This window comes from Mesocricetus auratus, unplaced genomic scaffold (genome assembly GCF_017639785.1).
Source record: "Mesocricetus auratus isolate SY011 unplaced genomic scaffold, BCM_Maur_2.0 Super-Scaffold_100009, whole genome shotgun sequence".
Taxonomy (NCBI): Eukaryota; Metazoa; Chordata; class Mammalia; order Rodentia; family Cricetidae; genus Mesocricetus; species Mesocricetus auratus.
Genome location: NW_024429193.1, coordinates 23352986 through 23367097, shown reverse-complemented (window position 1 = coordinate 23367097; position 14112 = coordinate 23352986). Strand labels below are relative to the sequence as shown.

Genomic DNA, 14112 nt, shown 5'->3' with positions numbered 1-14112 from the left:
CCCAGCTCTAGAACACAGGATGACATGTGGATGCTCAGCAAATGCCTGCTGAGTGCAGGACCTGGCTCTCACGTCTGCCCTTTTGGGTCCCCTTCTTTGCAGACCATACCCCCGCTAGGAGAACAGGGTCACCTCCTTGGCACGTCAGTGACCGGCACCGCAGCTGCACTTCCTCTGGGTAAGGGTTTACCCTAGTAGACAATACACAGGCCAGCACACTGACTGCCACAGTGGAGTAATATAGATGTAGACTTAACCCCAGGCTTTGGGGGAACAGGTGACACAGAACGGTGACCCTTAAGAAGAGAGAAATAAAGTGACTCTGACAACCACCTGCCTTAATAGTGAGGCTGCAGGATTGGAAGCCCAGTGTTTGCAGTTGCAGAGACAGGTGAAGACTTGAGGTAAAGAGACTAGGCTTTATATAGCCAGAGCACCAGGGACACCTTCAGCTGCCATTACGGTTTGTGAGAAAGCCCTCTAAGGCTGGGGAAAGCTACTGTTCTTGTAGACACACAGGGCTGGACCAGTCCAAGAAGCCTCAAGCACAGTAAGCAACAGGTTGAATACTCAGAAGGTACTTCCTTAGTAATGGTGCCAACTCAACCCTATTCTGGGGGAGAGAGACAAGGAGAAAAGGAGGGGAGGAAGCGAGGAGTCACAGACAGAAGCAATGAACAGAAAATTTAACAGTTGGAAAGTTTTAAGATTTAATAAAAATGTAAATTCAGAGATCTAAGAATCTTAAGAAGAAAAGTATACCTAAGTTCTTCAAAACCTCCCCTGCTTACAACTGTGTATGGAGAGAAGTCAGAGACACTGCTAGAAACATTTCTTCCAGCAGAACCAGGCGAGATGCACAGAGGAGCCCTTTTTGGAAACAGAGCAAGTCCTCAGACAGTGAATCAACATAAAACCAGGACATGAAAGAACACATTGTCAACTTAGAATCCTCTGCTCTTCAGAAAAAAAAAAAAAGCCTTTGAACAGCAAAGATGAAGGAAGAGAAGACTTCTTAGACATCAGCATCAGATCAGCAATACGAGGAAAGTTAAAGGAAGTGAGGCAGGCAGAAGACGGTACCAGATAGAGACCCTGACTGTAAAACAGGACAAAGAGCAATGCAAATTCTAATGCAAACAGCCCCTCGTTTATGCAATTTACTTAAAAATTACTTTGGACATGTGTATTGTGGAATTTATAGTGTATGTAGTTGTGAAATAGATGACTTGAGAGCACAAGTCTGGGGCAGGAAGTGAAAGTGTGCTGCTCTTAGGTTCACATACATATAACACACAAAATCTTACATACGGTGAGACCACGCTAAGTGTATCACTATCAGCCAAGGTGGATTTTTAGAGCAAATGACAGTATCAGTGATAAAAGAATATTTTTGTAGTGACATAAACATCAACTCATCAAGAGAGATTAAGAATCCTAAGTATTTATGCACCTGATATAAGAAAGCTCCACATCATAAGAAGGTAAAATCTTAGACCAATGAAAGGAAAATAGACATACCTATAAACATCTCAGTGATTCCAACACTCTTCCCTTGGTAGACAATAGAACTAACAGACAAAAAGCCATAAGGACAGAAGACTAGAATAACATTAGAATATCCAGACCCAACTGATATTTATAGACCATCTACTCTATTAGACAAGAGCGAGCATGCTTTTAAAATAACAGTGGTTGTTCTCTTAGCCATAAAATAGGCATCAGTAAATTTAAAATGATCAAATTATATAAAATATCCTCCTACCCCATAATGAAGTTAGATATTAATAGCCATAAGATATCCAAGTAAGAATGTACTTAATCAAGCCTGTATCCTTGTTTTGATCCTCAATGTTTACCTAAGAGAAACGAAAACTTGCGCTCACATACAAAGCACCTTATCTTCAGTCCCTGGAAAGAAACCAAGTGTCCTTGAATAGATGAATGGATAGCAAACTGTGGGCATCAGTACAAGGCATGACCACAGAGTAACTGAAGGGAAGTAAGAGCAGACACACCTGACAACATGGAGGACTGCAGGACACGATGCTGAGAGAAGCTTTAAAAGGCTGTATGTTGTTGTTATGTTGTATTATTCTATTACATGACATTCTGACAGGGCAAAACCATATTTAAAGAAAACTCATCAGTATTTCAGGGCCTCTAGTGGAGGAAGAGTTGACTACTAAGAGGCCTGAGGAGATTCTGGGGTTAGGGACCACTGCATACTTGATGTTAGTAGCCATACGATTATCCAAATTCACAGAAATGAACACTTGAAAGGGTGAATACTGCAGCAAAGACATTTTAAAAACAGAAAGGCCACACCTGCTAATAAAACCACAACCTTGCTTCTTGCTCTTGTTTTCATAACATGGGAGTCTTTAGACCAGCAGTATCAGCATTATTTTAGAACATAACTAAAAATCTGGGGGTTGGATCCAAACCTACTGAACAAACTGTTTTAAGTCACTCTTCAGCTAATTCTGAGGAAAGCTGGGGCTGGAGAAGCTGGCTTTACATTCCTCTGTGAAATCACACTCTCCTGGATGGAGACTGGCATTAGGGTAATTGAAGTGAGCCAGGCTGACTTGGCCCTGTAGCCGCCAATAAACATGAAGCAGCGGGCCTGATGTTCTCATCTTCGTCACGTGGAAGCTGTTGCTGAAGTTTGATGTGTTTGAATCCCTGACACTGGGTTGGGGCTCACAAGCGGCCCCTGTTTGGTATTTGTCATTTCCAGACTTAGTCCTTGATTTCACAGGATTCAAAAGCAGCCCCTGATGCACACAGTGTACCCTGACTTGGAATGGCATACTCTGACCTAAGTCCAAATCTGACAAATCTTCTCTAGTCAGTGCCTCTTCTGTGGGCTAACGTTTAGCCACACAAAATGACCAATCTCAGTTAGTTTGGATCTCTAAAACAGTAATCTAATAATGTAGCAGTTCCACGAAGGTCGTCAAAAGTTCGCCTTTGTGTTTTTATATTTATAGATCAGTGGCTCTCCACCTTCGCAATGCTATGACCTCTAATACAGTTCCTCATGATGTGGTGACTCCAACCATAACATTATTTTTGCTGCTACCTCATAACTGTAGTCTTGCCACTGTCATGAGCTGTGTTTTCTGATGGTCTTAGGTGACCCCTAAAGGGGTCACAATCCACAGGCTGAGAACCACTGCTCTAGTGCTTACCAACTGATATAAGCTATTTAAATAGTTGTGAAAAAAAACCGTACACCTCTTGCAACCCAGGTTGCCAGGAAACAAACAGGGTGTGGTGGCTGTTGGCAAATGTGGCCTACAAAAAGCAGAAAAGCACAGACATTTTCCACTGAATGAAAAATCTCAAAGACGTGGAATGTTGTCAACAAAAATAACATTCTAGGTTAAAATAAAATATCAAACAAGATTTTTTTTTTTAATCAAGAAAGGTAGTGAAGGAAACAGAAACTTCATTTAGTGGCTGATCGAAGAAGAGGCAGACTCCCTTGGTTAAGTACTGAGCTGAACTCAAGAAAGCCAGTAACAGAGAGGGAGGACTCATGATCAAAGGGATTAAGACTGGGCTGGTTTAACCCCCAGAAACAGCTGACCAGACAAAGGTTAACTCTTGAATCCCAGGCATCAGCCTGGGAATCCAGCATGGGACTGATCAAGACCCCCTGAATCTGGGTGTCAGTGAGGAGGCCTAGGGAATCTATTGAGCCTTGGGCAGCAGATCAGTACCCATCCCAAGTATACACACGGACTTTGGACTCCCATAGAACAATGTGAGGTGCACTCTCACCCTGAACTCTTGGGGAAGGGTCTAGGCCCTGCCCTATATGAAATGACAGACTATGCACACCCCCATGGAGGGCCTCACCCTCCCTGGGGGAATGAGGGGATAACGGGGGGGGGGGGTTGGGGGGAGGGCACAGGAGGAGGGAGGGAATGGGAGAGGGACCTGGAACTGACTTGTGAAGCAACCTCGTTTCTTATCTAAATTTAAACTGGAAAATAAAACATAAAAAACAAAAACAAAAAAAAAAAAAAGAAAGGTGGTGAAGTTTAAGTAAATGAATAAAAAATATGAGGACCAATGAAAGCTAACTAAAAATTTAAAAGAATAAACCTATATTAAAATCATTAAACCCATAATCAAAACTTCAGAGATAAATGTTTTAATATTGATAAAATAATTTTGAAAAATAGGAACTAACCTGAGAAGATGTGAAAGACACTGTAAATAAAGGGGATTCTTTTGGTTTTGATGCATTTAAAGTAATGTGTCTTCTTGGTGTCATTTTTCCACACCTTGATGTTTTGGACCAGTGCCTTGTTTGTGAATCTATACTCTCTAATCTGTATTATTGAAAACAGGTTATCTGTGTTCTATTTCTAGTATTGACAAGTCTAAGAAATAGCTTTGGCTGCCTTCCTAAATTTCTTGACTACAAGTCAGAACTAAATAATCTAATCGATGTCATACCATAGAAAGATAGTGGCAAGTTTACTCACGCTATTTTACAGTATTAGCTAATGCTAGCTTGGTCTGGAATGTTAAAGTTAGAAAGTGCCTGGAGATAGAGTGTGTCTTTCTGATTTTGTAAGGCAACTTGCCCCCATTTCTGTTGAGAACAGTAACAGTGACTAGCAAACTGCTTTTACATCCACAAAACATAAAAAAAAGATACAGGTCTGATGTTAGAAACTCAGAGACACAGAGAAGGATGAATCATGAAGGAATGGTGTCTTTTGGGAGATACTGTGAGCAGAATTTTCTCAGCTAAATAGCAGACGTACAAGTGGGTTGAGGCACTCTACAGGATCGCCAGTGAGAAGAGCTACTGTGGCTACTATTATCAAGCAGGTGGCATTTCTTTGATGACATCTCTCAGACAAGTTTTCTAACATTAGAAAATTCCTACCAAGTTACAACTAAATCAAACCACAGGGAGTAAACTCAGGAATTAGATGCTGAAAATGTTGGCTAAATGAATACTGAGCAGTCTCAACTCCAGAGCCATACGCCACACTGTACTACAGACACTGAAGGACCTCCTCACTCTGCTTTCATATGTGGAATCTGTTCCGATTGCTGCTAGCCTAGGCTCTAGAGTAAACAACCATTAGTTCTTTTTATTGGTGCCGCTGCAGGAGATCAACCCAGGGCCTTGTCCGTGTTAGGCACCAAGCTATAGAGACAGCCACCAGAAATTTCTTCTAAAATCATGACAGATTTAAAAAGCAGAGAAACAATGGCATGCAGACTACATACTGGAAGTTTTATAATAATAAATATGACTAATAGAGAATTCCACGCAAATTTCCTGAAAAATATACAATTATAAGATGGATTAAACAAGACCAAAAGAGCACAAATGCTTCAAAGGGATGGACAGTGCTGTGGTAAAATCAGCACAAACACTAACCGACTGTCTGAAACTGATGACAGCCCTGCATTTAACCTCTCTCATTAGCCAGGCAGGAGCTGGAAGGGAACCAAATATGACAGACCAAGAAGTAGGACGGCCCTTCCAGGAGATGCTGAGACAAGTTAAAGTACACAAGAATCAACTTAAGCTTCTTCCTCCAATTTAGACACTTTCCCCCCAACATCAAAAAGCATCAGAGTTTAGTGACTTAAAGGAAAGCTCTCTTTCTCTGGGTTTTTCTCACTTGAACATCTTCATAGTCAATAAAGAAATGCCCAGGATTATGAAAGCTGTCTGTATCTCCCAAAAGCATGTGACTTGAAACAACGGAATCCGAACTTCAATACATGTGACTAAGCAATTCCTTTCTTTGCATAAAAAGCTCACATTTGCTGGGATTTTAGCAGACACCACTTAAAGCACAGACTAGAATACCCTAAATGATGTTATACACATCATTATAACATATAAATAAGTGAACAGAAAGTGTATCTGCATAGAGGCCGCAGGGCGATGTCGGGATAGTTTCCGTGATCATTTCACCTCATTTTTCAGACAGGGTTACTCATAGGACCTTGTGTTCACCAACTGTTAGAGTAGCTGGTCTGTGAGTCCGAGGAGCTGCTTGTCTGTTGTCCCCACCACCCTGGCATTGGGCTCCAGGTGCATCACTACACCTAGCTCTTTGTTTTTTGTGGGGGGCAGACAGAGTATCTCGTGTAGCCCTAGCTGTCCTGGAACTTGTTCTGTAGACTAGGCTGGCCTCAAACTTGGAGATTCACCTGCCTCTGCCTCCTGAGTGTGGGGGTTAAATGCATGTGTGACCATGCCTGGCCTTTTTCTATTTTTATTTTATTTATTTATTTTACAGCTGACTTTTTATGTGGATGCTGGAGATCTGAATTCAGACCCCAAAGTTAGTACTGCAAAAACTTAACCCACTGACCCATCTCCCCAGCTCTCATCATTTGTTTTTAAGTTATTTTAATTATTGTAGTGGTTTGAAAGAAAATGAGCCCCAAAGGGAGTGACACTATTAGGAGGTGTGGCTTTGTTTGAGTAGGTGTGGCCTTGCGATCTCCTAGGCTCAAACTACGTCCAGAGACACAGTTCACTTTCTGTTGTCTGCAAATCAAGATGCAGAACTCTCAGCTCCTTTTCCAGGTCCATGTCTGCCTGCACGCCACCATGCTTCCTGCTATGACGATAATGGACTAAACCTCTGAAGCTATAAGCCACCCCTAATTAAATGTTTTCCTTTATAAAAGTTGCTGTGGTCACGGTATCTCTTAACAGCAATTGAAACCCTAAATAAGGCAACTATTACTTTGATTTAAATTTTTTTATTCCATCTTACTTATTTGTGTGTGTGTGCTGCATGCATACACCCTTGCTTCATACAGAAGTTAGTGGGTAATCTGTGGAAGTTGCTTCACTCTGACCATATGGGTTATAGGAGTTAAACTCAGGCTGTCAGGCTTGGTGGAAAGTGCGCTTACCCACTGAGCTATTGGACTGGCCCTCACTTTTGATTTCTAAGTATCCCCAAAAGAGAAGTTACATGTTTCAGAGATGACTGAATGCTTACATCAGTTTTTACTGTCGGTAAAGTTATGACATTATCTGCTATTTCAGTGCTTCAGGATAATTAAATATAAAATCTTTGCATAACAAATATCTTTATTTTATGTGTGTGCACATTTGTGTGTGTGAATGCAGGTGCATATGTGTGTGCACATTTGTGTGTGTGAATGCAGGTGTGTATGTATGTGCTGTGGTATGCATGTAGACGTCAGAGGACAACTTGAGGGGTGAGATGGAGTTTACTGTTTGTCCACTGCACCAGGCAAGCTGGCACACGGAATTCTAGAGAGTTTCCTGTTTCTGCCTCCCATTACCCCACAGGGGCTGGGGTTACACACCCTCTTTTTATGTGTGGTCAGGGGATTTGAACCTGGGTCATCGCACTTGCTCAACATCTTTTTTACCCTCAGCCCATAATTATATCTTATTGAGTATTTCTTGATTCTTTTGAAATTATTTTCATAACATTTCATTTACTAAAAATTGTTTTATTTGAATGGCCTTGGATGAATAGACTAATTTCTACTTACACTCCAGATCTAATGAATGCTCAAACCAATTTGCATTTCCTGGTTACTCAATCTACATACTTCTTAAGTAGCACAGAGCTAAAGCAATATTTATCTGCTTCACATCTCCAATGTTCCCACTTAAGGGAATCACAAATAGATAAAAACAGAGCTGGCTGTAACGTGCATGTCTCTAAGCCCAGCACCTAAGCATTTGGGAGTCAGAGAAGGCAGAGAGACAGTCTTGAGTTCAAGGTAAGCTCAGACTACAAGTGGAGACCCTGTTCCAAAGAAGCAAAAAGCATCTATTAGGTAACCATTTCTATGTAGTCAAGGTGGTGGACTTTTGTTTTTGTTTTGTTTGTCTTTATTTTTATTTCCAGGAGAAGAAAAATATTATTGAAAGTGGCACAAAGATGCATTGAAAAGGCTCTTACTTAGGTCGAGTGCCTATAAATATAACGCCATCCACACTGAACCAACCCGCCTGTGAGGCCAAGACTACAAACGCAAGGATTGCCTCAGGCAGTGCACATTTCTGGTCACCTCTTTCCTTTTCCACGCACATTCTCCTGGCTTTGTATGTATGTGTGTTCTGAGACCTTCGCAGGCCTGGCACACTGAGTAGTGAAAAGAGGGTATTGGTTTCACATGCATGCGCTCCACATTCTACTGTCCCTCGCCCTCAGCACCGCATCCCCCACTTACCCAACCACCATGTCCTTGGGTCCAGCTACCACAGTGCAGATCCCGTCCTCACAGTGCTTTCCCACCAGGCTGTGGGCGTGCAGGTGGATATTTTTTCCATTGGTGACCAATTGAACAATAACCTTTGCAGGTCCCACATAGTTGCAAATCTATATGAGAAGCACATTTGTAACAGTTAGTATATCCAACCTTGTTGTAAAATGGAACCAGTGAGCATAAACATAATATAAAATTTTGTAAATGTACACATATGTGACTATAATTCAACTCAAAAAATATATGATGAACACATGACAGGATGGAAATAAATCAAAATGTTAGTGGGGTTTGCTTTATGTGGTCAGACTATATATCTAGGAAGCAAGCCATTTATCATTAGCTTGGACCAACACATACACATGAATCCTTAAGTAGTCCCTCCTTACTAACCAATATTGTTTTTCTCTTTGTATCCTTGCCACAATTTTTGGAGACAAAAAGTGGGAAAACCTTGCATGACAAGAGAATGGATGACTGATGGAGTAAGGGAGATGTGTAAAAGAGTGTCCTCCCTCCACCATGTAATAGGCCAGGAAGGAAGTTGTTCAAGGACTTGGCTCTGAAGGCTGGTTTTAATCATGCAAGCCCATAGCTTGGCCCGCAGTCACCTAACAGGGCACCCAACTAGTCTTCAGCCATGGATTCTGACACTTACACTGTTACACTGTATGTGCTCAGGCCTCTTAAGTTTCTTAGATGAAAGAGCAAACTCCCTGACTGAGAATTCTTAGGTTTCACAGCTCTTATTTTATATAGTTAAGTTTTCCGTGTAAGGTAATTTTTCACTTGTGTATCTTTAACACGATGAGAACAGCAGTAAAGACGAGATAACAGAAGAGACCAGGCATTCTTTTCATTTAGTTGAGCATCCTGACTTTCACAGCATAGATCCTCGCCCCAAGAAGCCTCAACATGAACATCACACCAGGACAAAAGCTCAAAGGCATCATTTCCCCTTTCCAAGTCTATTAAGTCAGAACCGGCCAGAAATCCTACCTACTGTAGAGCATGCACTGCGTCTCTGCAAGCCCTTCCCATATAGACATGGAGCATCAGCATCTGCTAATGGAGCTTCTTGTAAAGATACACACGGCCTTCCTTAGCCAGCTTATTGCCAGTACCATCCCCATCACCTGGGACCACACTCCACGGAGGCAGGGCTCTGTAGGATTTATTCTCAGCGTGGATTTTCCCCAACAGAACCTTTGATTGTCAGAGCTGAGACATTGATCAGTGCTGGTATTACTCCCCAGAGAAGAGATACGGTACCCCTGAACAATGGTCTTCCCTCTAACCACTAGGCAGTTGTCCTAAGATGCCTCAAAGGCCTCCTTGACTGAGCCCGGATGCAGGAATATAGCTGTTTGCTTCTGAACCCACCCCCAAACTCATGAGTTATTTCAAGCCTATAAACTTAATTCAGTTATGGTGTCTGGAAGTGGATCTGTAGGCAGTAAAGTCAAATATGCCATAAGGACCAGCCCTTCATCCAATGGAGCTGTGACTTACACAAAGAGGAAGAGATACTTAAGCCAGGATGGCCTATCTTGTTATGTAATTTCCTGAGACTTCAGAGAGTTCCCATCAGATGCGGCTGCCCAAACTGAAGCCTCCCAGCCTTTGAACCATGGGCCAAATGAATTTTCACTCTATGTAAATTATTTGTCAGCTATCATAACAAAAATAGACCAAGACATACTCCTTCCCCAGGGCAAGGCCATCAGCAGGACTGCCTCCCTACAGTGGTAAAGCAAGCTAATTCAAAGAAGGTTTTAGGCTAACTTTAACCTTAACAATCCCAGAGCATGAACCAATTTCTTAGGCACAGTACTTCAAGCTCTCTCTGGTATTAAAACAAAGTGAATCAGCAAGTGGTCTTTCCTAACAGGCCAAAGGCCTTCCCATTTAAGCGTAGGACAAAGAATAAAAAGTTCTGCATTTGTTCTGAGGGTGACTGTTATCCTAGTCCCTGAACTGCTGATGCCAGCTCTGGGTGGTCAAATCTGAAACCAGTCTGCTAATGATCAACAGAGGAGCACCAAGTCAAACAGGAGACTTTCCCTTTAACTGAGAGTGTGCAGAGGAGTGCAGCAGAGTGAGGCCCGAGGAAGGGCTTCACGTGGGTGAAATCGGGCAAGCTCTCCACCTAAGCAGAAAGAACTCAGCAAGGAAGGCCAGCCACTTGGGAATCTGAACTGTCTGATGCCTCTGTGATGGGTTAGTCACTGGTGCTGACGAGAGAGGTGGGATGTGTGTTCGCCTGTTTTTCTTACTACCAACTTCATGGTTGATGGGTGGCAAGAATGAGGAACTGGGAAGACTCTGAGGTAAGGAACCTGAAAGATCTGCCAGTGACTAATGTGCTATGTGATCCATCTGAAGGAGCCCAAGTCAGGATGGCATCATCTGGTTTTTACACAGACCACAGAATCAAAACAGGGAGGTCCCTGGGCTTTCTGTACTTTCCGAGAGGGGGGGGCAGAGAGGCAGAGAGAGAGAAACAGAGAGAGACAGAGAGAGAGAGATAGAGAGACAGAGACAGAGTGAGAGAGAAAGCACCTGAAGTGTGGGAACAGCTGTACGGCACAGGCAAACCTTGACATGATAACTTGGGGGAACCACCATCTATGATGCCATGGTGACCAAGAGGAATTTGCTACGAATTTAGAAATTTATTCTATGAAGACAATGAAAATATTAAATTCTCCACGGAACAGTCTCTTGAAAATAAGTTTACAGAGGGCAACTGTGTCTGTTAGCAAGGTCTTTCTGAGAGGCTGACCATATTCTTAAACACAAGGTAGGCCTTGAGCCACAGGTGAGGACTAAAGGTGCCACCTTGCATGGCTACCTGCTCAGGAAGGGGACAGTCCACCCTCGAGGCTCTGTGACCTTATGTGGTCGTCTCCTCCGTCCAATGGGATAAGAATGTCAATGAGTTGTGGTGAGGAATACATGCAGCACAGTTTGTAAGTGTCCTCACGGCAATGTGCCATGGACAACACAACAGAGCTATCTTAGTCACTACGTCAGACCGTCCACTTGTGGGCCTTGAATAGTACAGCTGCCCAAGATGATCTTTAAGACATCCACGTGAAGCAAGTGGCTAGAAAATACTTGGGCCACTTCTTTTCCTAGAAGTCTCTTTCCACATTGCTGTGTTTCATTTTTCTAGAAAATACTATGCTCTTCTAGTGGCAGCTGGCATTCTTGGGGACAACCTGACTTCCTGTCCTCCTAGACAAAACTTAAGACTCTTCTGGAAGATCTGAGTCCACAGACCAGAGCTGCTTTTGGATCTTGAAGCTGTGGGCTCAGTGTGTGCCTCTTAATCAACCACGTGCCTTTACCTAAAATAACCCCACCCAACCATGGAAAAGCACTTGCTCCTTCAAAGGGGTAAGAAGAGGCGAGTGGTCTAGATTCCCTTAGAGTAAGAGTTTTAAAAGTCTGGGTAAATGTGGCTAAAGTATGTTGACAGGAAGTAGAAGCAGCATAAACACAGACATCACACTCAGAGCCATTCTCTTCTGCTTAGACTTTCTTTCCAAACGATGTTGGTGGCAGTTATGAATGGGAAAGGGACCATTCTCAGTGGCCTCCCAGAACCCGGGACTGGCTCTGCTGGGCACCCCACTCCGCTTGTGAACCCCACTTTATCACACAGAGCGGTATGGCTAGGTGAAAAGTTCTCAAAGTCAGGTTCAAGTGCCCCAGCTGCTGGGGAGTGACACCTAACATTCCCATGTGTCAGCTTCTCCACCTTTAAAACCCAACAAATAGCACAGAACCACAGGACTGCTTTCAGATGAAGACAGTTAACACAACACTTGGTACCTGAGGGGATCAACAATCCCAGATACAAGCTGTCTCCTATCTAGCCTACCATTTCCCTGAGAACTGAGTTCACCGGTTTGTTCTGTGCACGTCTGTAAAGTCCTGTGTGGCCCACACTGTAGAAGGCCAGGGGGTACAAGACCTGGAGAACTCCCCCACAGGAATTTCCAGTAGGGTTTGGCCATGGTCAGGAAGTGAGAGAAAGCTTCCAGCATGACAGACGAGGGCTGATCTGTAGGTAGAGTGTAGTAAGCAAGGAGCAGGGAGAGGACGAGGCGGTTTGGCAGGTGGACAGCACGCGCAGTGTGCTCACAGGCCTCCGGACCTGAGGCCTGGCCTTGCTCAGTGACACCCCACAGGCGCTCCTTCAGCAGTCCCACAAATAGCCATGACCGCCTCTCCTTCCCACTCAGAACGGTGCCCATTCTTTAAGAGATGGCCTAACTCTGAATCTTTCATGACCTTCCTCGTGAGGTTGGCCTGTTAAGGTTCCACTGCTGTCCTTGTTTTGAAAATGACTGGAGGACACAGGGTGGGGTAGGTTTTGCAACTGGCAAGTAAGGGTTAACGATGTCTCACTTCATTTGCTTGTTAATTTCTCATAGATAGTGCGCATATCTACTTCCTCACCTCTATCCATGGAAGGGGAGGCAGCAATCCCCACAACAGCCATGTGGGGTCAGTAGTGGTACCTCATTCCCCTGGGGAAGAAGCAGAGTGGGGAGAGGAAGCCTTGTTCCTATGACTGCAGTAACCTGGCAGTTCCCTGAACTCCGGTCTTCCCCCACCCCCATGTCCCACTTGGCTCAGTCATTTCTCTCCAAGTCTAACTCACTTCAGAGCTCTATGGCTCTGCTGTGCCTATCTGAGCACAGGTACGGGAGGGAGAAAAGGACACACACACACACACACACACACACACACACACACACGATTATTTTAGTAATATATACCCTCTCGAGGAGGACAGGTAGTCAGTTTACTGTCCTCTTTTATTTATTTGTGCAAACAGGAAACAGATCAAAACTTGCTAAACGAGATCAAAGCTTGCTAAACGAGATCACAGCTGCTGGCACAGAAAGGGCTAAGTTGATCTCTTCGCGCCGACAGCCGGTGCCGAGCGGATCTGATCCAGGATCGAGTCCCAGCTCTGCAATCTTACATGCACTGTGTAACTTCGTGTCTCCATTTGTTGGCAGCCTGCTGTGAGGCCTGCAGTGTCTGGCACCAAGAAGCTTTTTTTCTTTCTTTCCCTCTTATCTGTGGAGATCATCTGGGCCTTCTGATGACCCTGAGATAGGCAGGGTTGGCACTAGTACCCCCATCTTACAGATAAAAAACCAAGTTTAGACAGACTGAGCAACCAGTGATGTAACTGGAGACGGCCAAGACGCAGAGTGCTGTGGAACCATTCTGAATATCGGTGTGGGGGTGTACGCAGGGCGGGATGCACGGAAACATCTGTGATGCACTCATGCTAATGACACACTTGTTTCTCCAGCAGGGTTCATGGCTTTGCACTATTCCTGACACTCCCTACTACAGTGACCAACAGCACACACAGCTCAAGAGTCGGGCTGGGACTACAATGCAAGCCACCACTCAGACAGGAGAGTCTCACCCGGAGCAGGCAAATAACACCCCTGCCTGCATACAACCCTGCCTGCATACACCCCTGCTCTGAGAGTTTCATATCATCATACCTTAACCCAGGCTGTTCCTTTTATCTTTGCCTTTAATTTTCAATTTTAACATGTGAGACATAAATGTCTAGAGGTCTGGTTTCCCTCAGAGAAGCCCCAAAACTTTGCTAACATGTGACAAATCCTCACCGTTTGTGGCTTAATAATCCATGATTTCAAAAGAACACAGGAGTGCAGCTTGAAACTTGTGGATAAAGGGTGTTAGAAATACTTGCTTCTTCCAGCCTTTTGCCAGTTGGGTGCATTTTAAGTAGAAAAGGAAGTGTGTCATCTCTGATATAATTTTTATTATTTTACTTTTCTTACTGTA

General features: G+C 43.7%; 1 protein-coding gene across 2 annotated transcripts in view; it reads right to left on the bottom strand.

Annotated features, from left to right (window-relative positions):
* Nucleotides 1–14112, bottom strand: part of Nfkb1 (nuclear factor kappa B subunit 1) — a 114745-nt gene that overhangs the window by 42194 nt on the left and 58439 nt on the right. For both annotated transcript variants that reach the window (XM_040751747.1, XM_040751749.1), the window contains exon 7: nucleotides 8224–8372. In XM_040751747.1, the coding sequence (XP_040607681.1) occupies nucleotides 8224–8372 (149 nt within the window). The remainder of the gene's footprint in view (nucleotides 1–8223; nucleotides 8373–14112) is intronic.